The sequence below is a fragment of the Sphaerodactylus townsendi genome, linkage group LG09 (assembly GCF_021028975.2).
Source record: "Sphaerodactylus townsendi isolate TG3544 linkage group LG09, MPM_Stown_v2.3, whole genome shotgun sequence".
In the NCBI taxonomy this organism is placed as follows: Eukaryota; Metazoa; Chordata; class Lepidosauria; order Squamata; family Sphaerodactylidae; genus Sphaerodactylus; species Sphaerodactylus townsendi.
In genome coordinates, this window is record NC_059433.1 from 28,811,139 (window position 1) to 28,824,660 (window position 13,522).

At 46.2% G+C, this 13,522-nt stretch overlaps 1 protein-coding gene across 5 annotated transcripts in view; it reads left to right on the forward strand.

Annotated features, from left to right (window-relative positions):
- The first annotated feature begins 2,255 nt into the window (after positions 1–2,255).
- CARMIL1 (capping protein regulator and myosin 1 linker 1) overlaps positions 2,256–13,522 on the forward strand; it is a 156,584-nt gene continuing 145,317 nt past the window's right edge. For 4 of the 5 annotated variants that reach the window (XM_048507671.1, XM_048507672.1, XM_048507674.1 and 1 more), the window contains exons 1-2: positions 2,256–3,008; positions 12,678–12,775. In XM_048507671.1, coding sequence (XP_048363628.1) covers positions 2,969–3,008; positions 12,678–12,775 — 138 coding nt within the window. In that variant the 5' untranslated portion in view covers positions 2,256–2,968. The remainder of the gene's footprint in view (positions 3,009–12,677; positions 12,776–13,522) is intronic. The other variant, XM_048507675.1, reaches the window with a different exon arrangement.

Below are 13,522 nucleotides of genomic sequence, written 5' to 3' on the forward strand. Positions count from 1 at the left end.
CCTTACCCCTCCTATACCTTCCTTTCTCTTGAATTGTAAATAGCCAATAAAAATGGCATTCCTTGATCTGACAGCAGGGGGCAAACCAACTTACTTCTCAAAGTACCTTGTTAACCTCAATAAGTATGAGAGTGGGAAATGGTTATCTTGGTTCTGTATTTAAACTGATTTGGTTCTAACAACGGCCTTTCTGTGGACATCCAGTGGCCTTACGTCGAGACCAAGAGTAAATTTTAAAGAAAACAGATGGCATTAATATGAGCCAGTGTGGTATAGCAGTGAAGAGTGTTTGACTAGTATCTGAAAGAGATGGATTCAGATCTCCACTTGTGCCTTAAAAGCTTGCTGGGAGACCTTGTGCCATTCGCAGTCTCTCAGCCTAACCTACCTCACAGGGTTATTGTGATAATAAAATGAAGGAGAGGAAAACAACGTAAGAAGCTTTGGGTCCCCTTTGCAGAAAAAGGTGGGATTCACGCCAATAAAATAAAATAATTTTAAAACAAATTAAAATGTGTATCACCATTAAGTGTAATCTTTGTTAAGATTGACAGTTTAGCTCTGTGGTGGCGAACCTTTGGCACTCCAGATGTTAGGGACTACAATTCCCATCAGCCCCTGCCAGCATGGCCAATTGTCCATGGGAATTGTAGTCCATAACATCTGGAGTGCCAAAGGTTTGTCACCACTGGTTTAGCTCATAAGATGTTTTGCCTTTAATAACTGCATGCTAAGCATAAAAGTACAGACATTTTGTCAGAAACACAGGAGGAAACCTGATGGATGAAGTCTTAAAAATTGTTCCTTTTACCACTTGAACCCAGTTGGCATTAGAATAATATTGTATAAGGTTGATATGGGAACATGTTCAAAACACATGAAGACCGAGTGAGCCAATCCGAAGAAGAAAAGTTACCATAATTGAAATATAATAGCACTGGCAACAATTTAATAAAGTAAAGATAACATGTACTGTCTAGAAGTTCCCGTCTTGTATCTCCTGAGCCACACTGTGAAAGGCACTCTTTGTGTGTAAACATATTTATACAACAGAAAAGAAATTCCTTGCTTCGAAGAGACTGTAACCTATTTATCTCACACAGAAGGACAATAAGGGCATTGTTAGGCCAGTAGTACTAAGAAAGGGGATTAACAACTGGAACTGAATGTTATCAACAACGATTTCTCCACAATCAAGGTCCCTCCAGTACTGTCTGAAAAGAGAAAATGATAGTTTCCCCAGAATGTTACAGGCACCTCAGCTACTGAATCCAGTTATTGTTACATCCCAGCTGTATTTATGTCTTCTAGTGTCCAACCTAGGCTAACTTGTCATGTGACTACTACAGGGCTTGCAATAAGGTAACTCTCTGGCAAACAGTAAACTGCTTTTATCCCCATAATAATATAGAGGTCCTTCTGATGGTCACTCTGTTGGTGGCAGTAACAGCAACAGAAGAAGAAAGAAGTTTGAATTTATATCCCACGTTTCTCAACTGTAAGGAGACTCAAAGTGGCTTACAACCTCCTTCCCCTTCCTCTCCCCACAACAGACACCTGTCCTCGTGAAGCAGGTGGGGCTGAGAGAGTTCTGAGACAACACAGGCCCAATGTCACCTAGCAGGCTTCATGTGTAGGAGTGGAGAAACAAACCTGGCTCACCAGAAAAGAGTCTGCCACTCATGGGGAGGAGTGGGGAATAAAACCTGGTTCTCCATATTAGAATCCACCACTCTTAACCACTACATTACACTGGTTCAAGAGTTTGATGTCAATATAGGAGGGGGTGACACAACTGCTAGGCATTATAAAGGGTATTGTTTCTCCCTTTCCAGTGTGTATCTGTGTGACCAGGATGATGTTTCAGACGTCCAGAAACAATAAAGTGGCACTACCAAGGAATCTTGGTAAACAGTTTGAAAATGTAGAGAGACAACAGGTGCATGCCTTCACTTTGCACTCACACACCCCCAACCTGTGCTCATTTATTTAGAAACAAATCCCATCCCATACCACAGGACTTCCTCTCGGGGAATGTGCCCACGCTCGTGACCACCGAGCTCGTCCCAAGCGTGTTTATTTGGAAGAAAATCCTTTAAGGCTTAAACACGGATAGGTTTGCAGCTTCAAAAACAAACCAACCACTCTCTTTCGGACGGGGGTTTGGGAAGAGGCGGGGATTCCTCGCTCGGGTCTAGCCCGCGTCAAGCCAGCAGATGGCCCCCGATCCCTCCGTTTGCAGCGCAATCCTGGGAAGGAAGGAGGGACCGGAGCGCTTGCTGCTGCCGCTGCTGCAAATGCCCTCGGGTTTTCCCCGCCGTGGCCGCGCGCGGGGAATCTGTGAGCAAACGTGAGGCGGGCTGGGAGCGCGGGGGAGCCTCTGGGCCGGCTGTGGCGCGAGGAAAAAGAGGCGGCCCCTGGGCTGGAGGAGCCCTTCCCCAGGCTGGGCTCTGCGGGCGCCAGGAATGCCGCCTCCTCCTCCTCCTCCTCCCACGCCTTCCGCTTGCACTTCGGGCCAGGAGGCGGCTGCGTGAGGCAACAAGCGGGCAACAAGGAGCAGGAAGGCGAGCCGCAGGCGGGAAGACGGGAGCGCAGCAGCAGCAGCAGCAGCAGCAGGAAAAGGGGATTAGTGGCGCAGGAGGGCAGGGAAGGCGGGTGGCGCCGCGGACTCCGCTCCGCCTTTGGAAAAGCCCCCGCCGCCGCCGCCGCCGCCGCCGCCCCCTCCCCGGCTCTGTCTGTCCCCGAAACGGAGAGGCGTCATGTAGCCACAAGCACCTAACCGAGCTCTTGCTCTTCGGGAGGGCACCAGCAGCAGCTGCAGGACGTGGAGTCTTCGCCTTACCTGCCTCGGATCTATATATAGCTTATTTTTTACATTAAGAAAATATTGGGGAATTGTTTTTTGCGCGTGGCGAGGAGCGCGTAGCCGTCACCAGCAGCAACCAGCCCTGCACACCTCGGAGTAACGATGACGGACGAGACCTCCGACGTTCCCAAAGAGTTGCTAGGTGAGCCTGCCCGTCCTGCTGTCTCCCTCCCTCCCCTTCCTTTGGCGACTAAGGGCGTGAGGCTTTGGAGGGGAGGAAGGGTCGACTCTGGCCAGGAGACGCGGTCAAGCCCCCCCCCCCTTTTCCCCTCCTGGGTCCCTTCCAGCCAATACTCCGTGGGGAAAAGGCGTGGTAGTAGTAGGGGGATGTGCTGGCTGGTTTTCTCCGGCAAGGTGGGCTCCGGGAAGGTGAGCCGCTTTGCAGCTGGAGGGGGCGCTCACGCTGGAAGAGATTTTTTTTGGGGGGGGGGTATAGATCTCCTCCTGGCCATTGCACGCGCGTGGAAAGCCAAGGGAATAAGGGCGCCCGGCGGACTGTGGGGCATTTTTAATCCAACCACTATTAACGATTAACCCCTCGAGGGGTGGGGAAGGTTGCCAGCTCTTTAACGCCGGCATTTCCTCTTTCCCTTTGCCTACTTGGCAGTCACCCTGCGGCTTCTTCTGGCCTCCCCATCTCTCCCCCTCCCCGCCTCCACTTATTAAATGTAGATCAGTTTTCTTCCCGCAAAGCTAAAGGCGTGAGCTGAGAGGGGTCTTTAACCCTTTCTTCTTCCGGCCGAACTCTTGCGGGAGGGGGGGGCTGTCCTCGTAGTCCCCCTCCTCGGTGCTCAGCAAGACGGCTGGCAAATGGGATGGAACCGTTCCGGAGAGGGAAGGGCCATGCCGAGAGCATCTGTTGCTGCTCACACCGTGGAGGAGGTCCACGAGTCCTTTGCCTTTAAGGGGCCAGTGAGCAGAGCCACCGCTGGTCAATTTGAAAACAGGTCTCCTTCCAAAGGTTTAATAGGCTGGTAAAACGGTATTTCTTTACCTTTTCAGTCTGGTTTCAAGCCTGGTTTGGGGACTGTGACAGCACCAGTGCAGTCCACAGTCTGCATGTGCCTTTTTGTTAGAGACTGGTTTGCTGCTAAGATCTACCTGCAGTGTCTGATGCAAGAAAAGTGTGGATTTATACCCCGCTTTTCTCTCCTGTAAGGAGGCTCAAAGCAACTTAAAAACAGCTTCTGGTGGGTTTTCTGGGCTGTGTGGCTGGCATCTTCAGAGGTGTGTCCAGTGTGTAACAGACTTCCCTCTGTGATAGACCTCTGAAGATGCCAGCTACAGATGCAGGCAAAATGTTAGGAACAAGATCCACCAGATCACAGCCACACAGCCCGGAAAACCCACCAGAACCAGTTGAATCAGGCCGTGAAAGCCTTCGAGCTTAAAAACTGTTTCCCTTCCCTACAACAGGCACCTTGTGAGGCAGGTGGGGCTGAGAGAGTTCTGATAAAATTGTGATTGGCCCACGGTCACCCAGCAGCATGGCTTAGACTCAAGGGGGGTGCACAATGCACTGGGCATGCGCCGGGGTGGGAACATTCCCAGGCATGACAAGGGCACAAGGAGCACACGTGCCCCGGGCGCAGTTCCCCCTTTTTCCGGCCCTGCCCAGCAGGCTTCATTTATAGGACTGGGGAAACAAACCTGGTTCACTCAAGTAGGGTCTGCTGCTCATGTGAAAGAGTGGGGAATCAAACCTGAGTCCACTATTCTTAACCACTACATAACCCTGGCTCAAGTTTGAGGTCAACATGGGAGTGGGTGACACAGAATAACCTCCAGGCATTATCAAGGGTACTCTTTTCCCCTTTAGAGTGTGTATCTGTGTGACCCGGATGATATTTCAGATGTCCAGAAATATTTAAGTTGCATTATCACCAGATAAACATCTGCCATTCATGTGGAGAAGCGGGGAATCGAACCTGGTTCTCCGGTGTAGAGTCCACCGTTCTTAACCACTACACAACGCTGGCTCAGGGTGTCAAAACTCATTTATGGCAGTCGAATCTAACATGCCTAATACAGACCGGCCACAAGTGCCATAAACTGTCACAAAAATTGCCCCCACCCCCAGTACTAATCTGATTGCTGTTAATTAAATTCAGTATGAACGCGTGAGTAACTTTGTCAGGTGGAGATGACCAGGATTATACCTGTCACCTTCTGCATGACAGGTGTGCACTCTGAGAGCTCTTCTGGAAAGCAGATGAGGGTGGGCAGGGGGCTGGGAGTGCTTCAAGGTTGGGGACCAGTGTTTCAATCCTGGGTAAAGCTGTTCTCTGTTCCATTGAAATCTATTCTGCGTGGGATTGTGCAGTAAATATGCATGTTGAATTGAGAGAGCAAGGTTGGACAGAGAGAACAAGAGTGAATGGGATGCCAGGTATTCACAGAGGTAAAAAAAAAGGCCCTTTGTATTCTGACAGCCCTCCAGGCGTTCACTTGTGGAGTACCCCAGAGCTCTCTTCTTACGCTAATATCTATGCATGGCCTCTTACTGTCATTCACAGTTCTGGGTTTTACTTATTTAGTTGTACACCCCACTTTAACGATGATCCTGATAACAACTATGAATTGGGTTAGGTTGAATGTGCATCTGTTCCAAAGTATCTCAGCAAGCCTCTGTGGCCAAGTTGAGATTTGAACCTGGGTCTCCCTAGTGCAGCACTCTGGCAAATACGCTATACTGGGTCTCATCAGTCTGTATCTGACAACCTGTTGTGTGTGTATATATATATCTGCTACTGTATCGATTGTCTGAATATGTTGTTGCTAGTTTAAATGCGTGTGGCATTACTTGTGTATCCAGAAACCACCTTCTGAGTACCAAGAAAAGCAGTGCCTCAATATTTATCAATAAAATTCTCACCAAGGCCCCAGATGTGTCAGTGCCCATTATGGAGTTTTGCCTGAAGGGTGTGGCCAAGTGGCTGAGGAAGAACAAGCTTAAGATGAATCCAGGCAAGGTGGAAGCGATGCTGTTCGGAGAGGGGGCAAGTTCACCACCCTTGGATGGTGTAATTATGGCTTTGGTGGATTCATTTAAGACTTGGGGAGCTGGCTTTAAGGACTGAGAAGCAGGTTGGTGGTGTTGCTAGGACTGCTTCCTTTTAACTACATTTTGTTTGAGAATTGTATCTGTTCTGGAATCTCCCCAGTTTAATCTTGGAGAGGGGAAATACTTGTGCCATGGCTGGGGATGTTGCAGCCCCGCTGCCTTCAAAGACACTTCTACAGTCAGCACACTGAAAGTGATGCTGCCCCTCCTCCATGGAAGTGGTTTATGTAGTTCAATGGGCTGGCATGAATCTGTGGGGCTGTTCCTGGGCCAAAAAGGGCTCAGGAAGCTGGTTAAATCTGGCCCCACCCCCTGGAATCCCCCCTTCAGCCCAGGTGTTGCTCTGCTGCATGGCTCCCTGGTGCCAGCATAAGTCCCTCCGGGGTGTCCTTTTACACAGATGCAAGTGGCATTTACGTCGGTGCCAGAGTCACAGCACCTCCTAGGCAGTTTCAGAGGCTCTGTCCTTAGGATTGCACTGTTAGTCTAGCTGATCTAGATTGTTTGAAATTGAATTGCTGTCACATGCTTTATGTAAGACTCCAAGGTGTATTCAATTTTGGAAACGTAAATTGGTGCAAAACATGATTTCCCAGTTGCTGGTGAGAGCTAATAAGCTCTGATTGTGGTAGGTTTTCCAGGCTGTGTGGCCATGGTCTGGTGGATCTTGTTCCTAACGTTTTGCCTGCATCTGTGGCTGGCATCTTCAGATCTTCACTCTGTGATACACCTCTGAAAATGCCAGTCACAGATGCAGGCGAAATGTTAGGAACAAGATCCACCAGACCACGGCCACACAGCCCGGAAAACCCACCACAACCAGTTGAATCCGGTGGTGAAAGCCTTCGACAATACACTAATAAGTTCTGTTGTGTTAATGGCAATTTGAAACAGCTATGTTGGCTACTGCTTCTGTTTTGTAAATGAAGTCTAAGTGCAGTTCAAAGTTTTAGTCTTAACCTTTTAAAGCTCATAGTGGCTTGGGATCCATGTACTTGCTGGACCAGTTCTCCCAGTACTGGCCCCTTAAAGGTGTTGTGCAGAGCAGGGGCTGTTTAGAGCCCCAGGGCTGAGGGAAGTGAAGATGGATTCAACTTGTTCCTGGACTTTTTCAGTGGTAGCTCCAGTTCTTTGGAAGGGGTTGCCTAGAGAAGTTCAAGAAGTGCTTTCAGTGTCAATTTCTAAGGGGGAAAATAATGCACATGTGAACAATTTAAAAGGGTCTTTGCAAATTGGCCTGTTGTGCTGATTGTTTGATTTGTTATTGCTGGCCTAAATGATTACATATGGGATTTTGTTTTTAAAAGAGCATGAAAATGAAATGACGATGCTGTTCCACAATATCAGGAGACAAAGTCTGCTGGTTAAAGCATTGATGTGAACCTCATTGAAATAATTGTGTAAGAGCATGGGGAATGAGTAGAAAAGCTGTGTATTGGAGGAACTCTACTAGCAGAAGTACTTGGAACAAATTTTGCCCCCCCCCCCCCTTCTTCAGATTACAACTCATCTACTTCATTCCACAGAACTCACTGGTATCCATTAAGAATTCCCACCTGTACAATCTTGCCCTGGGATTGTTTCTTATCACACAAAATGGATCCCTACATAGTACCTCTATTATGACATATCCAATGTATCACAATATGTTAAAGTGTACAGAACGCTAGTATTCTGCAACTAGAGTGTCTGTATGGAATGTTAGACACAGAAGCCATTCCTGATGGAATAGAGATTTTAGCATGATGCAAAAATAGCAATGTAGCGTATAATGGACTCTTTCTGAACAAAGAGGAAGATGTACTTAGAAAGAATAAATTCTTATTTAATAGCAGGAGCCATGTTGTACTGCCAATTATTTCAGTCAATGGACCCGTCTGCTGTGCCAGCTGTTGTTCATACAAGCAAAGTCGAAGCAAAAGGGAGACAAATCTGGTGCACATTGGTGTAGTAGAGTAATGCAGTTAAGGGTGGGAGAAGAACAGGTTTTTCGGGAACATCGGGATGTGAGGACCATAAGAATGGAAGTGTTAATGCTTCTAAGAATGTAGGTGATTAAAAGTGCAATCCAAAGGGGGAGGGATGGAGTCTTGGAAGTGGTGCTGTGTTGGTGCAGGTGCCCATTCTACTGATGTAAGGGGCGGATACGTCAGTGGAGGGGCTATTGTACCGGTGGTAGGGCACTACACAACTGCCCGGTTCCTAAACCCAGAAGCAGCCTTGTGTGCCAGCGCCCCTCTGCCACAGGGGTTTGTACTGGCGTGGGTTATCCAGAGCCAACTTTCGTAGGTTCCCAGAGCAGTTTCAGCCTGGGAACACCCCCTTTTTGCAGCTTGGGCTTATGTCACTCCTAGTGATGGGCTTCTCCAGAAGAGAAGATGTTTTTCTCCTTCTCCCCCAGGCAGCACCTTCACCTCTTTGGAGGTGGTACCATGGCACCATATGTGGCTGCTGCTTTTCTGTCCCCTCCTTTGGATTGGGCTTCAACTGTTTGGACGGGGAAGAATGTTACAGGTAAACATCAATGATGCATTTAGTTTAAAGCTATGGTCTGGAAAAAGAATTACTGTGCACAGAAAGTTTGAAGAAAAAGAGTTTGGATTTATATCCCTCTCTTCTGTAAGGAGACTCGAAGGAGCTTACAATCTCCTTTCCCTCCCCCCCGCTCCCCAACAAACACCCAGTGAGGTGGTTGGGGCTGAGAGATCTCCGAGGAACTGTGACTAGCCCAAGGTCACCCAGCTGGCATATGTTGGAGTTCACAAGCTAATCTGGTTCACCAGATAAACCTCCACAGCTCAAGTTGCAGAGCAGGGAATCAAACCCAGTTCTCCAGATTAGAGTGCACCTGCTCTTAACCACTACACCATGCTGGCATAGATCCACTTCGAAATGAATACAGCAGTGTCTTCACAGAAGAATGTTGGGAAATGAAGCTACTGGGGATATAGCAAGAGGTACATTATATTTTACAATATTAATGCTGGGAGGAAATGAATGAAGCAGCAATACATTCAAAACCATAAAACATGTTAAAGAACTGGACTTCAGCTGTTCTTGGCATTATATAAATGTTTATGTTCTAGTTGGAGAAAGTGTCTCAAAGATAGATTTTTAAATACAAATTAATATATACTTAGGAACTATTGCATAGTTTATCCGTAAAAAAGCTATATTGTCATCTATTGCTAACATAAACTAAATGTTGTGTAATCTAACACTACTTACCCTAACATCCGTTGCTTTCAAAATTAAGGCTTTTTGTGTTCTCTCTGGGTCCTCCGGTACCTTAAGAATGGAGAAAAATTCCCTTCTGCTTCATTCGTGCAAGTACCCAAGTTCTTCAGTGGATCAGTTTGCAGGAGTGATACCTTGCTATTCTACACTGTAGGCTAATGTGTTATAAGAGACACGAAGGAGGATGCATTAGTTAACTTGCTTTACGGTAGTCATGGAAACGCACTAATGGCCCTTATGTATTGCACTTAATTCTAGTTCATCATCAACAACAACAACCTTTAATAGGCATAGATTAAAAATTAGCAAGAAACCGATCAAACTGTGTCAAACATAAAATACAAGCATGATTTTAAGGAAAGTACAGAAGGAATTATTCACATGAATGATCAATCGGTTCCTAGGGCCTCATATTTAAAATCCTTCAAATTAGAAGTAAAGATAAATATATTAATTAAAACACTGATGGAAGGAGATATAATATTGGTCTGCAGAGACAAAACAATTCTAACACTTACTATTAAAAAGATGGGTTAGTAAGTTATAGTTTGATTTTTTAATACCGTCGCTTGGAATTTAACCACCAGTGCAGTAATTCTAGACTCTCAATCAGATATCAAAAACTGGATCATCTGCACCTTACTTTAAAATCTTTTGTCCTGAAGTATTCTAGTTTAATTCTTTGGCATTATTTATATATTTTCTATAGCTCATATATAATATAAGCAGAGACTCACAAGAAACTTGTGGGACTGGAGAGTGGAGGCTACAGTGGGAAAGAAATGAACCTACCTGAGGCATTGGAACTGTACTGGGCTGGCCGTGGGAGGAGGCCACCTGTGTCTCACTGTGGCTCCCCCTGCATGTCTTCAATTCACTGCCACCCAACAAGGCAGGGAGGAAGTCCCCAGCCCCATGCTGTTGCTTCATCGTCGGCTTTTGAAGCTGCTTTTGGTCCAAACAGGCTATTGGCAGTACAACATTTCCAGCAGGGCCATGTTTTCCTTTGGCCAGGTTGTCAGGAGCACACCTGTGTTGCTTGAATCTTGGGGAGCCATCCGGAGGATAACAGAGGGAGGGATGGGAAGCATAGGCTTCCCACTCACCAACCCACCTAAATGCCAGCTGGGCATGCAGGGAGTGGGGAGCTGGTGGCCAAGCTGGGAGCCACGCTGGGCCTGGGGGTGCTGGGATCCTTTCCCTCATGCATGGCAGCTCAAGCAGAGGACCTGTTTTCTAATGCACATGCACACAAAAAATATTCTCTATTTCCACAACCCTGAATGGTCCCCAAAGGTTGGAGCCAAATCTTCCTTCTGTCAATATGACTCTGATCTGCAGCTATAAGTATCCAGATGGGGACACACTTGATTATTAGAATATATAAGTGGGGACCCACAAGAAACTTGTGGCAGCAGCCATTCCTTTGCCCCACTTTTATTTATTTATTTACTTATTTATTTACAGGGATTCTGTGCCGCCCCCTCCTAGCCAGGGTCACCTCAGGGTGGCTAAAAACTCGACCTATTAACCACTGAATTTCAGGCCTCTTCCGTGCACGTAAAGTAATGCGTTTTCAAACCACTTTCACAACTGTTTGCAAGTGGATTCTGCTATTCCGCACAGTTTCAAAGAGCACTGAAAGCAGTTTGAAAGTGCATTATTCTGCATGTGCGGAATGAGCCCAACATACATTAAAACTCCCAACAACAGTATCTCTGTTGCTTTGCTTTCTCCTTTCTCTCTCTCTCTCTCTCTCTCTCCCTCCCTATCACCATTTTTCTCTTCTTTCCTTCCCACAACTGCTGTTGTTGATTTGCTCTTTCTTCTTCTCTAGTTCTAAGCCGCACATACACTTGTTTTCTCTTTTTCTAAGCTTGCTCGCATCATTCTTTCACTCTGTCCCTCTCCCTTGGTCCCTTGATTACTGCTGACTGCAGTAGTTCATTCTCTCCTCTTCCCGCCCCAACAGAGTGTTGCTTCTGAAGAGGTAGAAAATGTGGGCCTGGCTGCTAGCAGCAATTCTCTGCTTTCAGCTTTCCCAGCTACCCACCTGGCAGCTTTGCCTCCCCCCCCCCCCGCCATGACTGGCATGGTGCCTCATAGGTAGGGCACACTGAGCTGGGGGTAATTCCCTTGAAGGAGTTGGCTCCTCAGCTAGCAGAAATTCCTCATTCCCATTGCGCTCTCCCCACAACAGTTCTCCAGCCCACAACACAGCTGTGGCTTGCGTTCTTGATTAGGGTGGGATTTAACCCCCAATGTATTAGGGTGGGATTTAACCCCCAATGTATTCGTTAAAAGTTTTCAGATTTTTCTGCACACCTAGGAGGTTCCCCAAGTTTGCAGAACTACCTGTTTCTTCTCCCCTTTATCTGCTTCCTCTTCTCTTTCCACTTACCAATTAGCCTTTATTTTATGTGCCCCCACGATCTTCAGAGTTTTTATTTACTTCGCACTCCACCTTTCTCTCCAGTAGGAGCCATGTTGTCTGTGACTTTTCTTGAAGAAAGCTTTAAAATGTCTTAAGACCTTATTGAGGGTGAGTTGCTGAAGACAAGTGACAAATTGTACTGGGATGAGAGAAGACCAAGCATCAACATACAACATCAGTTATTCCAGTAATACTTTTGTGAGGGGAGCATCAGTATGGCAGGTTTTCATGCTTTGATTTTGGCACTGCAGTACTAAACTGGAAACATTTCTCAGAAATTTTGAAATGGAGAATTGTTATACTTGTGCCTTCAACTGAGCAGTGGGGCCTGCCTGCAGTCTGAGGCCCCTTCCACACACGCAAAAGAATGCGTTTTCAAACCACTTTCACAACTGTTTGCAAGTGGATTTTGCCATTCCGCACAGCTTCAAAGAGCACTGAAAGCAGTTTGAAAGTGCATTATTCTGCATGTGCGGAATGAGCCTGACATCATGTATATTTCAAGGACTGATACAACATGTATCGTTCATTTTCACACGACTGTTCAGTAAGTCCCAAAGTCAGAGATTTAATACTAGATTGCTTGCAATCCTATATTTTGTAGAGGCCTTTCTATATCTGTCAAAAGACATCTGGAACTATTCTAGTGTTACAACTTGTGCTGTTCTTCCACTGGAATTATTTGACTTCCGAAATGTAAGAGAGCCTGCTGTTCAATGTATGTGTGAATGAAGTTAAACCTTTCTGTGAGTGCTTCAGAATCAATCAAACTAAATATAGTTTAGCAGATGCTTATTTCTTGTGAGAGAATCAAACCTGTGATGTCCGCTTTAAACTTAACTGAGTAGAGGAGCACACTCCTAAAAATGAATGAACTGAGTTCCATTTTTAGCAGAGGTCATACTGGAGTGTGTGACTTCTAATTATTTAATAACAGTTGTAAACTTTACTTGAGAAAGCCATCACTTAAAATGACATGGTTGTAAGTATACTTCATTGACAGTTAAATAGCACAATTGCATGTGTTTTTCCTCTTCCTGACAATGAAAGTAATTTTATATACTCTGCTGTTTCAGAAAGCGTCAAGGATATAATTGGAAGGAAGATAAAAATTTCAGTGAAAAAGAAAATTAAGCTAGAAGTTAAAGGTGACAAAGTGGATAACAAAATACTGGTAAGTACATTTCCTTCTCATTTTAAATACGAGTTATATTTTGCAAAAGTCCCTAGAAATATGGCTCTTCTTATCCTGTGTAGTTCTCTTAAGTTGCGATGATGAGCCCTCAGCCAATGGATGCGTGGGACGAAATGAATGACTTCCATTATCCCCTTCGCTTTCCAAAAGCCCAAAGAAGGATTTGCTTGGAAGTCCCATAGAGTTCAGTAAAATGGGCTTATAAGGCTTGCAATCCTATGCAGACATAAATTGGATTTTGGATTAGAATTGTGCCCAGAAGCAACTGCAGTTGGGTAGGAAGAAATGCTCCCCAGGTTTATGGAGGCGCAGTCCGATCCTATGCAAGCCCAGGTCTGTTCAAACCTGACCTTACTCCAGTCACCAGGGTGCGCGCCGGATGGCCCTTGCGTCACATATCATTTACTTAGAAGTAAACCTACCTGTTCTTATCAACACTGACCGTCAAACACATTTGCGATGCATTGCAACCAACCAGCTGTGATCCTCTTAACTATGGCACTGGAAAGGGGCCAGGGAGGAGGAGGTTAGAAAGGGAATGGTGTGTGTGTGCAACAGTAGCACGTGGTGTCTTGGGGGAAAGTGTGCCATAAGCTCCGCCCATTTAGAGCTGCATTGTTTAATGGTGAGAAATTGCAAGCTTCCTCCACTCCCCTACCCCATGTGCATGGAGGATGGAGTGGCCATGGTTGTCCTTCAAAGGCAAGTTGGGATTGCAGGTTGCTT